Source organism: Pteropus alecto, unplaced genomic scaffold, assembly GCF_000325575.1.
Source record: "Pteropus alecto unplaced genomic scaffold, ASM32557v1 scaffold224, whole genome shotgun sequence".
Classification (NCBI taxonomy): Eukaryota; Metazoa; Chordata; class Mammalia; order Chiroptera; family Pteropodidae; genus Pteropus; species Pteropus alecto.
The window spans coordinates 3,715,679-3,732,148 of record NW_006436289.1 but is presented as its reverse complement, the minus strand read 5'-3'; the positions used below and the strand labels follow the sequence as shown (position 1 = coordinate 3,732,148).

The following is a 16,470-nucleotide window of genomic DNA, read 5'->3' as shown; positions in this document are numbered from 1 at the left end:
AAATCATGTCATCTGGAAATAAAGACAGTTTTACTTCTTCCTTTCCAATTCTGATGCCCATTATTTTTCTTTTCTGATTGCTCTAGCTAGGACTTCTAGTACCGTGTTGAATGAGAATGGTGAGAGTAGATACGCTGCTCTTGTTCCTGATCTTAGAAGGAAAGCTTTTAACTTTCACCATAATGTTAGCTTGGGCTTGTCATATGTGGCCTTTATTATGCCAAGATATATTCTTTCTGTGCCTAACTTGTTAGGAGTTTTTATCATGAATGGATGTTGAATTTTGTCAAATGCTTTATCTGTATCCATTGAGATGACTATATGATTCTTTTCTTTCATTCTATTGATGTGATATGTCACATTGACTGATATGCATATGTTGATTCGTCGTTGTATCCCAGGAATAAATGTCATTTGATCATGGTGAATGATCCTTTTAATGTGCTGATGAATTCAGTTAGTATTTTTGCATCTGTATTCATCAGAGATACTGGCCTGTAGTTTTCTTTTCTAGTAGTCTCCTTTTTGGATTTGCTATCAGGATGATGCTGGCCTTGTAAAATGACCTCATAAAATGAGTTTGGGGGTGTTTCCTGCTCTTTTTGGAAGAATTCGAGAAGGATTTGTGTTAATTCTTCTTTAAATGTTTCATAAAATTCATCAATGAAGCCATCTGGTCCTGAGCTTTTCTTCATTGGAAGATTTTTTTATTGTTGATTCAATTTCTTCACCAGTAATTGGTCTATTCAGATTTTCTATTTTTTCCTGATTTGGTCTGGGTAAGTTGTATGTTTCTAATAATTTTCCATTTCTTATAGGTTGCCTAGTTTGTTGGCATATAGTTATTCATAGTAGCCTCTTATATTCTTTTGTATTTCCGTGGTATTAGTTGTAAAGTCTCCTTTTTCATTTTTTATTTTGTTGATTTGGCTCCTCTCACTTTTTCTCTTGGTTAGTCTAGTTAAGGGTTTGTCACTTTTGTTGATCTTTTCAAATGATCATCTCTTAGTTTGGTTAATCTTTTCCGCTGTTTTTCTATTCTCTGTTTCATTTGTTTCTACTCTAATCTTTATTTCCCTCCATCAACTTTTGGCTTGTTTTTTTTTCTTTTTCTTTTTCTGTTTCTTTGAGGCATAGAGTTAGTTTGTTGATTTGGGATCTTTCTTGCTTCTAAAGTTGGCATTTGTTGCCATGAATTTTCTTCTTAGAACTGTTCTTACTGAAACACATAACTTCTAGAATGTTGTGTTTCTATTTTTATTTGTCTCAAGGAACTTTTTAATTTCTCTTTTAGTTTCATTGAATCATTGGTTGTTCATGAGAGTGCTGTTTGTGAATTTTATAATTTTCCTCTTGTTATTGATTTCTAGTTTCATGCCATAGTGGTTAGAGAAGATAGTTGGTATGATTTCATCCTTTTTGATTTTTCTAAGACTTGTTTTGTGGCCTAACTTATGTTATGATCTATCCTAGAAAATGTTCCATGTGTGCTTTAGAATGTATATTTTGCTGTTGTTGGATAGAATGTTCCGATTATGTCTGTTAGGCCATTTGGTCTGTAATGTTTTTCAAATCTTCTATTTTTTTATTGATTCTCTGGATGATCTATCCATTGTTTGGAGTGATGGAAGTCAGTCTTAAAGACCGGTTGTACCTTTAAAGCCCTACACGTTTTCATGTCCTGGAACTCCTTCCTCTCCATAACAGCTTTAGGTGACAGGGAGGGGCTAGGAAAATGATGGCTAATTTAGAGGTAGAGAAATGGAGGCCAAGTAAATCAGGATTATAGAATACACCAAAGTCCGCGGCAGAGCCAGATCTAGACCGTGGTGCTGCTGGCTCCCAGTTCAGACTCTCTTTGATGAACAGTGGTGTTATATTCCTGGACCGAGAGATGAAGTTGTTCTTGTTAGGGAGGTGCTCAGAGAAGAGGGTGTGAACTGAGGAGGGTGGCCTCAGAGCTTGTGGGAATGATCCCCTAACTCAAGGAGTGAGCTGGGGTGGTGAGAACAGCAGAGGACTCGAGCGCATTGCCTCTGGGACATTTTTTCTACTCCCTTTACATGAACCTCTTACTTTTTAACCTTTTATATAATCAAAGGCTCTTCTAGTTAGGCCTTCCATGCTGTCACCCTGTTTTAGTTAGTTTCTTTATCTTTGACATTTACTAGCTATGAGACCTTTGACACGGAAACTAAGCTTTTCAAACTTCAATTTTCACACCTATAAAATGGAATAGAATTAAATGGAATTAAAACATAAAGTAGTTAGTACAGTTCCAATTTCATAATAAATGTTCAATATGTGTTGGTTCGTTGATATTCTTATTATTACTATCAATGCGGTAGCAGGATTACTGTTTCTCATTGCAGGGTGGCCTTGTAGGACCACTAGGAATCTGGAGAGGGAAGAGTTAGGGTACAGCTTCCAAGTGCCAGTTACCACTGTTAGGTACTTCATATGCATCATCTCGTTTAAACCTCCTAACAACCTGGTGGCATCATTTCTGAGTGAGTGGTACTCCCTGGAGTTGTGCAACTTCAGAGTCATGCTTGTAGGCTGGTAGAGATACGTCATGACCTCTTTAGCAGGTGAGGAAACCAAGGCTCAGAGAGGTTAGACTGCTAATGCTCTTGATGTGGCTGGTGGGTACCTGAGCAGAAATCTCAGATCTGTTGACGTCAAAGCCAGAGATAGGCTTGGCAGTGAGGCTCCTCTGCCTTCTGAATTTTATCTCTTCCAGGAGCCCGGCCTGGATATCTGGGAGGTTGTGTCATGGCTTCCTGGTGGAGCTCTCAGAAGAAGAGAAGCTCCCGTCTGCAGGGTTCATACAGCTCACAGCCAAGGGAATAGTCAGCAGACACTGTGTGCAGAGCCCTGCTCATGGTTTCTTGGAGAGTACAATGGCTGTCATACTTGTGACAGCATTTGAAGCCCTATGAAATGCTTTATTTCTTGTCACTTGTTGAAATATGATCACCTGTGATATTTTAAGTTAAAAACGAAGGACACACACAGTTGTGAGTGGAATTGGAGAGAGGTGCTAGGAATAGGGAGAGAACAAGGGATTCTGAGAAGAGAGGGGATGAAGGAATTGCCACTATAGGGGTCCCAAAGAGGTCCCAGCATTGTGATGGGACTTGGGATACTTTTCAGCCAGTGAGAAATGAAGAGGAAAGATCCTGTTAGGAGAAAGGGAGGAAGGACGACCAGGATGCATTTAGGGCTGAGGAAGGCTGGGCTCCGTTGCCTTTGAAATACCTCAAGTGAAAATTTAATTGGCAAGAGTGTTGGGGATTTCGAGGGACTGGGGCGGTGGCAGATACCAGCTTGAAATTTGTGGGTAGGCAGGGTTTTGATTCTGGCCATCACCCCTGGAGCAGCCTGGTTTTGCATTTCTCCATAGTTCATCTTACCCTGGGGAGGTGTGTTATGGAGGGAATCCCCCCACACCAGATTTCAAGAGAAGGCCTGTGACAGAGAACTCTGGAGGTACTTCAGGAGAAAGGAGCAGGGTAATTGAGGTTGAGAGGAGGAGGCCAAAGGCGCAGGTAACAAGCAGAGCTTTGAAGCTACTGCATACTGGCAGGAAACCCTCTTTGCATTCCGAACCTCTCACCTGAGAATCCACCAGTGGAGACCAGCGTGGAAGACGACTGCTGGTGTCCAAATATTGAGGGAATATCCCATTAAATCATGGCAGAAATCCCCACTGGCGTTTTCCTGGCCTTTTAACCTAGTCTCTTACATATGCCAAGACTGCAGTGCTACCTCTTTTAAACAAAGCTGTGACAACCTGAAAGCTTCAGTGTTCCCTGGAACTCGAGGGTCAGCCTCTGCCTCAGGCTCGTTGGCTCAGCTCCACTCTGTCTGGCTAATGATTCTCCCAGCGTCTGGACTCTCTGTTCCACTTTGCCTGCTTGATAGAGCAAGGTATTCCCCTTGAGAAGGAATCCCCTGGCCGAACCAGGGAATCCAGCCTCAGCTTTGTCCAGCCAGCATCTTCCCATCACCAAGGTGTGTAAGCCTTTGAGCTCCCTTTCATAGCCACGTTTAGCTATGTTTGTCACCTGCTTCCGGCTTCTCGCACAACACCCTTAGACTTGTCCTGTTTTAAAACTTGTCATTTATAGACGTAGAGATGAACTGACTCACCCAAGGCCACGTAGCTCGGGCAGGGACAGTCAGGACTCTGAGTCCATTTCTCTTTGTGGTGCTTCGTAACACTTAGGTGCTCCTGGCCAGCAGAACCCTCCTTGAGCCATCTACCTACCTGCCTTGTCTAACGGTGACCCCTTCTGTCATCCAAAACAACTGAATACCATGTGTACCAGAGCCCTAGAGAGCACAGTCTCACCTCTCTTGACCATTTACTCATTGCAGATAGACCTTCCCCCATGAACTATGGGACTGGAATATTATGGGCCAGAGTTCCTGAAGGTTCAGGCCAGAGGCTGGCCTCCTGGAGCTCATCAACTTGATGAAGTCAGATTATTTTAGAGTCAAAACAACTATTCGGGCCCCTAGTGTGTGCCAGGAACTCCATATAGGTTCTTATTTAAACTGTCTTGTGAGGATTAATAACCTCATTTTAAGAAGGGAAGTGAGGCTACAAAGTTGTTGCCTGGACCATACCACCAATGAGTGGGAGGAACCCCAAAGCCGTGTCTGGCCACCAGCCACTGTAGAACTTCTGTTTGGGGAGATCTCTGAGTTGGCACTGCGTCTGGAAGGAAGTCTTATCCCTCAGAGCGGGGACCGACATTCTCATCATAGGAGAGGTTTTTGTGCCATTGCATCGATTACCATCATATCTCAATCAGCCAGTCGTGGAAGTGGCCGGGGGAAGAAATGGGTTAAAGTCAGTGGTAAGGTGAACCCCTGAATCAGTACTTTTACACCTCAGGAAGATTTGCATATTGTTGTTGTTTTTACTGCAATAGGTTTACCGTCCTCTTTGTATTTTCTTTAAAGTAACTCATCTTAAGTAGGTTTGTATCCATCTCAGTAGGAGGATGATAATTCCACTAAAGCTTGGCCATGAGTTTTGGAAGCCGACTGGAGAGGTGCCATCTCTTTGTTCTCCCAGGGCAGGTTGATCAGCCCCTGTCTTTACTTGTAATTGTTCGTTTGTATACAGGTTTCTTGGAGGTGACCAATCATTAGTTTCATCTGCCTTTCTTTATCTTCCAGTCCCTGGAGAAAGTCTGCTGAAGACCCATCCAGAATGGATGTCTTTCCTTGCTTCTTTTTCTCTGTGTTTTGGCTGGGATGGCAAGACTATTTTAAATATTATGATATGTTTATTGCATGAATTTGATGTCTGTATGGGTCTCAGACATTGACATTGAGGGAGAAAGTAATGGTAATAATGATGGTCTTAATGACAGCTAGCATTCACTGAGCAGTTAATGGTATGCTAGGCATGGTGTTAAGAATTTTCCATATACTCTTTAAATTAATCATCACTCAACCCTGAGAAGTAGCTACTCTGCCAATTTTACAGGTGAAGAAACAGACTCAGAGAAGATAATTAACTTGCTTCGGGTGGTAGCTAGAAATGGTAGAACCAGGACTTGAACCCAGGTTTGTTTGATTGCAAAGCAAGGATTCTTAACTTTTCATATGCCGCTGTATACTGAGCGTATGCGTGTTTGTACCGGCCAGAGGCTGTGTTTCTTAGCCTATTGGATTACTGCTGATGCTAAAAGTGGTAACAAAGGAGCTTTCCAAGGTTCTCTGGGCTGAGAATTGAGTTTCAGGGATAAGGGACAAGGTGGCCCTCTGTTTTCTCTGTGGGACATGAGAACAGGACCGCAGAATCCCAATGAAAGCCAAGGACACCAGGGCAGCACAGAACCTTCTGGTTTATTAGGCGGGATAATAAATGTTCTCTTAGACTAGAGATACCTCAGCATTTCCTTTTGATCCACTCCAAGGTCTTATCTTTTACAGAATGGACATTTTGCCAAGTGTGAGGTGTCTATCCACTTGCCGGGTCATTGATAGGAAATTGATTCTAGAGATCTGAAACCCTGCCTCCCACAATCCCTGGTTATTCCCCTAGCTCTGTTGCCTGGCCTGGGAGACTGTCCTGGTGGCTTTCTCAGTCCTCCCTTTGATTGAGGCCCCGCATCTTTAGCTCATTCACCGTCCCGTCCTGTAGGGAGGCCAGACCCCGAACACCTGTATCTCCCACTTCGCTATCAAGTAGAGCTGCCCTTGAACCATATCCTGGGCCAGTGGATAGGGCCGGTTGTTTTCCATTCAACCCACATCTGCCCACTTGCTTTGCCTCTTCCCTCTCCCCCTGAATGTGTGTACCTTACAGAGATTCTGGTTTCGTATCAGTTTTTGTTTTGTTGGTAGAGGAGAACAAGAGCGAGAGAGCGCGAGAGCACGCCTTCCAGCTCCTCTCGGGGAGCACACATCTCCTTGAGTGAAAGAACACGCAGTGCTGGCCTTTGGAATTGGCAGCCAGTGTACTGTTCTCTGTCTGATAAGAGGTACTGTAAATAAAACTGTACACCATGGTCCGTTGTAAAATGCCCCGTGTCTGTACTCATTGTCCTGACAGCTTATGCTTTTTTTGGGTCTGCTGTTTTGGTACACTCTGTACTTCCTTATGTAAGCAGGCATGCATATCTCATCAGAACATTCAAGATGTTTATTTTAAAATCTCAAGGAATTAAAAGAAAAAGGACACATTACTCAACATTAGATCCTGGCAAACGTTAGGTGTTTTTTCAGTGGTTCCTTTTCTCCTCCCACCCTCTTCTTATTAGCATGGGGGTGGGAGAGATTTTGGAGAGGGAGGGATTTTAAATTTGCTTCTTCTCTCATTGGCTTCTGCCTTATTTACTTCAGAGAGACACCAGCTCACATCTGATTGCGTTCAGCCTCTTCTCCCCCCTTCCTAGATGCTCAGGACCCCCAGCCCGTTTCTGGTGGGGAAGGCAAGTAGAGAGGAAGACTGTACTTTGCCAAGGAGAGGCCAGAAGTGGTGGGGAGGGGGCAGCTACGGGGAGCCTGACCCGCCTCTGCTTCTGCTGGATTTTAGCTCTGTTGTTGTTGGAATGCTGGCCATTTAGAGAAAGCTTTATGATTTTGAAAGTGCTTTCCTGGCACATCCCCCTTTTGAGTCCTGCAAGTCGGGTTGATCCTTAGCACACAAAGAAAGCAGCTCCCACACAAGGAGGGTCTAGACCAGCTCCAGCCTCCATGTGGATCGTGGAGTCTGCCTCCCTTCTTTTCACCCATCCGTAAAACCTGCTTAGAACCTTCCTTCTTCTAGCCCCTGTTTAGCTTTCTGGGGGCATCAGGAAGTCAAGGAGAAAGGGGAGAAGTGGGGATGTGAAAAATTAAAGAAGGTCAGGCAGTTTCTACTCCCTCTAGTGTAGTGCTTAAGGCATCTTTGAGCCCACATGGCAGGGGCAAGGATGTTTGTCTGTCTCTCTCTTTAACACTGACTCTCAGGTAAACTCAGTGCCTGGGCTCAGAGTGGGGGTCACTCAGCAGATCTCTGCTAGTCAGTCGAGGGTCTACTCTGGCTGTCGGAAGCCTTCTTGGATGGAGGCTCCTGAGTGTACTGGAGGGAGGGGTTGCTTCTTTACTGCAGAGGTATGAGTCCTGGGTGGCTACGCAGGGAGCAGAGGGATGATTAAAGGGAGATCTTGCTCCAGAGGAGGTGGACAGCCCCACTTCCTAGCCTCTTTCCTCCCCACAATTGCCTGAGTTATAGCCAGAGACCATGTCCCTGAGTTGTGAAAAAAGGGACAATGAAGAACCCAGGATATGTAGAATAAGGACTCTGCCACCCCCTAGGGGACAGCCTGGCAGCGCCCTGCATGGCCACTGCCCCCTTCCTAGGCATTTAGTGAACATAAACTGCATGTTGGGCACAGAACAGGGCACTGAGGATGGAGCAGAGAACCAAAGAGATGGCAGCCCTGCTCTCAAAGAGCTTACAGTCTGCTGGGGGAGATGGAACAGAGCCCAGCAGCACAGGCCCGGAGAATGGGGCTCCTGGGCGTCGTTCAGGGAGGATTTAAGAGCCAGGTGCTGAGTGACTGCCAGTACTGACCTGTTGGTCCTGTGACATATTCCTGCTCCCCTCAACAAGACAATCACTCACCTTTAAATCAAAGGGACAAGGTATGTGTGTAAGATTATAGTGAAATATGTCTTTACAAATGTGAGTCTTACTTCACACAAGATAAATGACTCCCAAGTAACTGTACATTGAATTTCAGTAAGAATCAATCATCCTTTGCACAAAGGAGTTCTTTAAAGGAATCATGACCCCGAGCCTGACCTGGTGATGATGAGAGCTCCTACCTCCTGGTTTTGTGTATCTGCCCCAGACATGGGGCTGAGCACTTTACTCTCCTTGTCACAACCCTCTGAGGGACTTACTCCTCCTGTTCCTGTTTCACAGATGATGTGACAGGCTCACTTGCTGAGGGGCCACGACTGGTGATTAGCTCGGCTGGTATTTGAGCTCTGATCTGTCTGACCCAAGTCCTGAGCTCTTAACCACACTCAGCTGCTTCCCAAGATATAAATAACATCTTATAACTGCAGAGTGTTTGGTGATTAACAAAGGGTTTTATGTTTATTACTATCCATTATCTCCTTCTATCCTCACAGCAGCCTCAAGCAAGGCCGACAGATACGGTCATCCCATTTTACAGACTGGGAAGTAGGTTCATTGAGGTATGATGACATGTTTCATGTCCACAACAGTGGGTGGCTGAGCCAGGACTGGGACCCAGCTCTCCCCACCCACCCCAGATCTTGCTGCTATCTCTTTTAGTTCACCAAGATTCGTATTTACTAGGGAGGAGAGCAAGAGTTTGAACCACTTCATCATCCTGTGGTTCTCCCTCTTTACTATTTAATGTCTCTCCCTGCAACCCACCCCTTCCTTGACCCTGTCTCTGTCACTCCCCTTACCAACTCCATTCTCACCAGCCGGCCTTCTTGCTCTTCCTTTGCCTGGAATGGGCTTTCCCATATAGGTGTTGCTTTTTCCTCCCTCATCTTTTTAAGACAATTCTCCACTCACATGCCAACTTATCAGTGAGGGCTTCCCTGACCATCCCATATAAAATCGCAGCCCCTGACAACTCTCGATCCCTCTTCACCTAATTTATTTCTCTTTTTATCACTGATTGTCACCTATTTTATATTTACTTTTAAAAATGTGCCTTCCCTTCTAGAACGTAAGCTCCTTGAAGGCAAAGATTTGTCTTTTTTGTTCATTTCCTGTAATTCCCCTTGGCGCATACTTAATGGATACCCAAAAAACATCCTCCGTATATAGGAAGTATATGGTGAGTTGTGGGCACCCCTGAACTGTGCACTAGAGTTCTCCCTGCTCCAAGAAGAGCCCCAGGAAATACAGTGGGGGTAAATGTTGCTAATGTGTCCTTATGTACCCATTGTGTTTAACTGTCATGACCTCCTTTTTTCCCCCAGCACCCCCTAACAGTGATGCTTTATAAACGTATTAGCGACTGAATGATGTCACCATAATGCATTTTGGGAAAGGCCATGTGGTTTATACACACTTGAGTTGCTTTGAATGCAAACCTGACATCATATAGAAGGCAGCAGCGAACAACAAATGCACAGTAAACAGGCAGAGACTGTCTTATTGATTAACAGATGAGGCCTCTATTATCGATCAAAGCTTGGCGAGGAAATTTATCACTTTTAATTTCAGGGCTGCCAAATATTTCTGCCTCTGAGCCAGCCATTACAGAGACAATTTAAAGGCACATGTCTCCTTGGCCTGTCTCTGCCGGCTCTTATGTCCTGGAACTGCCTGTCTTTGCTCCTGGGCTCACCCTGGGTAGTTGGGAAGAGTTGGGGTCGGGGTAGTGGGTGTACTGGGGCTTCATGAATGGGAGCCAGTGTTTGTGGTATCCATGTGTGATGAAGATTCTGACCCGGAGTGACTGAGAACAGGGGACTTTCACACACTCTGCTCAATTTTGTGACTTTGGCAAGGCAGGCGTAGACGGGGGAGGACTTTGAGGATAACCAGATGTGGTCAGGCTTGGGCCAAGCCAGCAACCTTGACTAGATGGAGTGTGCTAATCTGTTTTATCTTCACCTGAACTTGTCTGATGGCACACATCCGGCCCTTTATTTCCTACCTGCTCTTCTTCCTTTCTCTCTGTTTCTCAGTCATTAAAGCAGATGCTAAGACAACCACATCGGTGACTGTTTTCTAAGAACCCTTCCTACCACATCCCTTTGAAGCTGTGTACTGGGGCCTCCTCACCCCATCACAGGGCTCCCCACCACAGCGAGCCCCAGAGTGCCCTCCCCTTTCCAGTCCCCCCTTCCCTCCTCAGGCCTCCTCTTCCCCTTTCATCTCTAGGGAGCTGTGAGAACTGATAGAACCAAAGAAAGAAATACAATTAAAATCAGATCCCTTACAGATCCACAGAAAATCATTGCTGGCTAATGATTTGTGACTGGGGGAGTTTCTCTTTGTGAGGGGGCTGGGGCCTCATCCATCCCCAGTTTTTCCACTCTGGCCCTTTCTGCTCTTTGAGGCACAAGCTGCATTTCCAGTATAAATGGATGAAAAATGGTCCTGGCTGCCACCTGTATGAATACACAGTGCGATTGCTTGGACATCAAGTTTCTTGGCTTTCTTCAAAGCTCTCTAGAATCTGGTTATAGGTCCTTGACCCCAGGACTCCCTTCAGCTCGAAAGGACACCCAGTTATTTATTTATTCAGTTACTCATATTTATTGAGCACCTACTAGAAGCTATCTCCTCCTCATCATTAGGAATAGAGGCAAGGTGAGTGCCTCATAGGACCTGACATTCCAGATCTCCTCTTGGAGCCGGACAGCCTTCGCTGGCGAGAACTGTTTATTGCTGTTTAAGGCTATAGTGGTGTGACTTGTAGTCTGAGTTCTAGTCCTTAAAGGTGTGCTAATGCTCCCAGGTAGAGGTTTCAGGCTTTTTAAAAAAGTAGTGGAACTATTTTTCCAAATAGAGTTTTACACAAAACCTTGATGTATACAAGGGGTAGATTGTATTTTCACTTTTTTTATTGGGAGAAGGAAGCCCAGGACCACCTTCTTATTCGTGTAGCACCTTTGCAGATGGAACACTAGGGAGGCTCTAAGGTGTAGAGATGAAGAGCAAAGGCTCTGATGTCAGGCTGCCTGGCTTTGAATCCCTCTTCTCTGTTACCCACCTTGTGACACTGGGCAAGCTACTTGCCCTGTCTGAGCTTGAGTTTTCTCATCCTCTAAATGGGGGATATTTTCCTCATCCTCTAAATGGGGGATACTAAATAGTGCGTACTTTAAAAGGTTGCAAGGATCAGAGGAAATGATATATTTTAAGTACTTAGCCTCTTGCGGTATATGATAAAGCCTCAGGAAATCTGAGATGGTTTGAAAACAGCACTACATTGTTTTCTACAATATGTGTAAAAAGTAATTCTGCCTCTTACAAACTCTGGTAAAAAACTAAAGCACAGACACACTTAAAGAAGTGCTGAGATGTGTTGAAAGGAACAAAATTCAGTGGCAGATTAGAAAGGGCAGAGCAGTGAGGGCTTGGTGCATGCATACTCCAGTCTTGACAATGAAATGGGACTGGAATAACAGACAGAGGAGTGAGACTGGGCATTGCTCAAGCCCGGAGACTCAGGGAGGATCAAGCAGAGAGGGCCAGTGAGGAGAACTCCCTGTGAAGCTGGACCACTAACTGGGTCAGATTATGGAAGGGCCTTGAAGCCAAGTTTGAGGAATTTAGAATCAGTGCAGACTGTAAGCCATTATTGTATCTTCTTGAGCAAGGAAGTGTGAGGCATCAGATGGCCTTCAAGGAACCCGTATTTGTTGGGATGCTCGGAGGACAGCTGGTGGTGTGGCAACCATCCTTGAGTCTTCCAGTGTTCTGGGCATGACCCAAAAAGGGCCTGGATAGGGGCAGGCATTAACGATATGCAGTGGAAGAGATGCACATAGAAGACATTTTGAAAGAAAACTGCCAAGGCTTACAACAGGTGCCTCTAGATGCGACAACATCGGGGCCTTGAAGACTGTTAGCAAGTGGTAAAAAGTCCTGTTGCCCTTGACATTGGAACATTGTCACTTTGAGCCTTGTAAATAATAGTTCTAAAAATGTTTATCAAATTGAATTGGACTGAATTGACAGTTTATTACTGTACATATTACAGTTTATTTACTGTACATATTACATATGTACAAGGACTGAATTGACAGTTTATTACTGTACATATTACATATGTACAGTAATAGGTTCCCACTGGGGGTTGGACAGATGCAGCTGTGCATGAGATGACATGCTCCTTCCCTCGGGAGCTTACAGTGTGTCCAAAGATGGAGTTGGGTGCACAAGCATTTATAAGAGAGCATGGTGAAGCTATGACCTGGAATGTACAGGGCGCTATGGCAGCATAAAGAAGGGCTGTCTCCCCCAAAGAAGGGGGCAAGAACAAGGAAGCTGATGCATAAATTACAAATAAGGGCTGGCTGTACTGTGGGGCCAGGAGGAGTGGCAAGAATATCAGAGACAGAGGAAGTATGGAAGGATGAGACTTTGAAATGAGGAAGAACATGGCTCCTCCAGGGAACCAGAGCAGCTCAGTAGGGCTGGAGAGTAGGGAGCAAGAGCGAGGAATGAGAGACAAAGCAGGAAACATAAGCATATTAAGAAGTGTTTTGTGAGTTGTCTTGAAGAGTTTGGACTCTATACTGAGGGCCCTGGAAAGTCATTCAGATTTTTTAAATGGTCAGCTGCAGGAGGTGGCTGGGGTAGACAGTGAGTTTAATTTTGGACACACTGAGTTAGAGGTTTGTCCAAGTAGAGGTATGTCAGCTCTTAATTTCCCATGAAGTATAATCTAGGCAGCAGGGTACGTTTCCCCTCACTCTATCATTTATTCCTTTCTATTCCTCACCTGGAGCCAGCCCCCCAAAAGTCCCCTTTTTTTGGAGCATCTCATTTGGAGCCCATCTTTGTTTGTTTTGGTTATTCTGATTTTGTTCCCTCTTCTCTCTGAATGGTCTCTAGATGAGGGCATTTGGAGCTCATCTGGGTGGGTGATCACATCTTGGGGGAGGGTCTGAGCTGGCTACTGGGGCCATGGATTCTCCCACTCAGGGTTTTCACATGTGTACATCCCTCCCCTAGTGTCTATCTACATGATTTTGGCCCAGGACCTCACCTCCTCATGGACTGTCACTCTTGATAGTGAGTAACCGCCTTTCCTTTCTTTCAGCGGGTGCCAAAGCCTTTGTCTGTGATCAGTGCGGTGCCCAGTTTTCGAAGGAGGATGCCCTGGAGACACACAGGCAGACCCATACTGGTGAGTCGACTTTGATTTTCATTCTCAGGTCCTCCACAGTGTGACAGTGTACGGGTAGGAGGTATCTTGCTGGCACCCTCTTTCAGCAATCTATACAGTCGTTTCCTGGGGAAGCTGTGAGTGGGAAGGCTGTGCCAGGATCAGCTACTCTTGCTTATGGGGCTGGCCGGGCAGGAATTTACTAGTGTGACTTTGCCCCTTAAGAACAGCTGCCCTGGCTTAGGCTAAGATCTCTGCCTCTAACAGTCTACTGACTTTCTAACATCACTGACTTTCTAAGGCCTCTTAGAAAGTCAGTGATGTTGTCTAAGCATCCCCTTCTCTCTGAAGGGCCGTAGCCCATGTGACTAACCCTGAAACCCGGTGTGGCCACACTGGGCTGGTCCTCCCTCTGCTACAGTTGTCATTGTCTAAAAGAAAGCAATCTGTATACAAGGATGCGTTTGACCAATATTAATGAGCAACAGTATCACTATCTTTAAGTTCAAAGCATTGATTTCACCCCATCAATATCGGCTCATCATCATAATTCCTGTCATCATCATAATCATCGTCATCAGCATACCTCACACTTACTGAATGCTCACAGTGTGCCAGGCACTCACTGTTCTCCGTGCATTCCTTGATCTTCTTTGGATGCTCTTTCAGTAACTCCGTAAGGCAAGAGGCTACTTTCATGTCTAGATGAGGGAACTGATGCTCAGAGGAGGGAAAGTGACTTACCAAAGTGAGTAGGGGGGATGGGAGTGGCACGCATAGACTGCTTGGGTTTAATCTTGGCTCTGCCACTTACTGTTGGTGGGACCATGGATAAGTTACTTAAACTCTCTTAATTTGGGTTTCCTCATCTGTTATTAAAGTATAGTCATAATAGTACCTACCTCATAGCATAGAGTTGTGGTAGGTATTAAAATAGATACTTCATCCGAAGTGCTTTGCAGAGTGTTTGGCTCATAGTAAGCATTCAATAAATAGTAGTAGATGTATTTAATTTAATAAATATTTATTGAGTTCCTACAATGTGCCCGGCGCTGTTAGGGCATCTAAGGTATAGTAACATATAAAATGGCATTCCTCAAGGAACTGAGATTCTAATAGGGAAAATGTAGGCAAATAAGTGTATAATATAATGTCAGGTGATAGTAGGTGCTAGTAAGAAAAAATAAAGCAGGATAAGGGATAGAGAGTGATAGGGAGAAAAGTGGTATTTTAGAACAAAAGGTCAGAGGAGTCTTTGCTGAGAAGGTAACATCTGAGCAGAATCCTAAAGTGAGGGTATGAGCCACACAGAGGTTTCAAATATTTGCAAATCATACATCTGATAAGAGACCTATAGTTACAGAATGTAAAGAACTCTTACAACTCAATAATAAAAATATAGATAACAAAAATTAAAAATGGACTAAAAATAGACAAATAGTCAGTGAGCACAAGAAGATGCCATCACGCATTAGCCATCAGGAAAATACAAATCAAATCCCAATGAGACACTACTTTACACCCATTAGGATATGGCTGTAATAAAAATACAGACAGTAAGAAGTGTTGGCGAGGGTGTGGAAAAATCTGAACCCCCACACACTGTTAATAGGAACATAAAATGGTGCAACCACTTTGGAAAACAGTCTGGCAATTCCTTAAAAAGTTAAATAAGAGTTGCCATATGACACAGCAATGCCACTCCTAGCTATGTACCCAAGATAAACGAAAACGTGCATCTATGTAAAAACTTTCACATGAATGTTCATAGCAGCGGTATTCATAATAGCCGTGAGGTGGAGATCCACTGCTGAATGGATAAACAAAAAGGATAGTTTCTCCATACAATGGCATATTATTGGGCTATAAAAGGGATTGAAGTACTGATACATTCTACAGCATAGGTGAACCTTAAAAACACGGTCAGTGAAAGAAGCCAGTCAGAAAAGGCCACTTGATTTCATTTATATGAAACATCTAGAATAGGCAAATCTATAAAGACAAAGTAAATTAGTAAGTGCCAGGGAAGGCTGGGAGAGTTGTGGGGATGTAGGGGGTTGATTCCTAATGGGTGAGGGCAGGTTCTTTTTGGGGTGATGAAAATGTTCTAAAACTGATTGTGGTGATGGTTACACATCTCTGAATATATTAAAAGCTATTGAACTGTATACAGTTCACCCTCAGTAACATGAGTCCACATATATGTGGATTTTTTTTTCAATAAATACCTGTACTATTTTTGATCTGTGGTTTGGGAGTCTGTGGATGTGGAGGGCTAACTGTATGCATTGTTCTACACCACTTTATATAGGGGACTTGAGCATCCACAGATTTTGGTATCCACAGGGTGTCCTGGAACCAGTCCCCCGTAGATACTGAGGGTCAACTAAATTTTGGGGGAGTCAAAAGTTATATGTGGATTTTCAACTGCTTAGAAGGTTCACACCCCTAACCCCCACATTGGTCAAAGATCAACTGTATTTTAAAAGCATGAATTGTACATTGTATGGTGTATGAATTATATCTCAGTAAAGCTGCACATGTGTGTGCACACATACATACGCACACACATTTATAGGAAGGGGGAAAGGGTCCGTTGGAAGGTTTTGAATAGGAGAATGACATGACTCGATTTATATGTTTAAAATATCCTCCTGGCTCCTGTGTTAGGGATTGACCACAGGAGTGTTTTAGTTATCAGTTGCTGTACTCCAACAGTAGGTGAACAATGTGTGATCATCTCAGACAGTTCTGTGGGTTGATTGTGCTCGGTCAGGCAGTTTTCACTTGGGATCTCTCCTGTGGTTGTAGTCAGGTAATGCCTGCAGATTGGAGTGGGCTGAATGTCCCAGGTGGCTTTCTCACTCATATACCTGACTCTCAGTGCTCCTCCTTGTGGTTTCTCTCTACAGCAGAGTAGCCTGAACTTCCCACATGACAGCTTGGGGTTCCCAGAGTCAGGGAGCAAAAACTGCCAGCCCTCTTAAAAGCTAGGCTGGAAACATACAACATCATTTCCATCAGATTTTATTGTTCAAAGCAGGTACAGGTCAGCCCCAGATTTGAGAGGTAAAAGACTAGATGCTCCTTCTCAAGGGATAATGACCAACACATATAGGGA

General features: G+C 44.3%; 1 protein-coding gene across 3 annotated transcripts in view; it reads left to right on the top strand.

The window, feature by feature from the left end:
• The window catches only part of ZBTB16 (zinc finger and BTB domain containing 16), a 178,225-nt gene that overhangs the window by 108,161 nt on the left and 53,594 nt on the right, over positions 1 to 16,470 (top strand). For 2 of the 3 annotated variants that reach the window (XM_006912794.3, XM_006912795.2), the window contains exon 4: positions 13,284 to 13,370. The exons of the other annotated variant lie outside the window; for it this stretch is intronic. In XM_006912794.3, the coding sequence (XP_006912856.1) occupies positions 13,284 to 13,370 (87 nt within the window). The remainder of the gene's footprint in view (positions 1 to 13,283; positions 13,371 to 16,470) is intronic. 3 annotated transcript variants of the gene reach the window in all.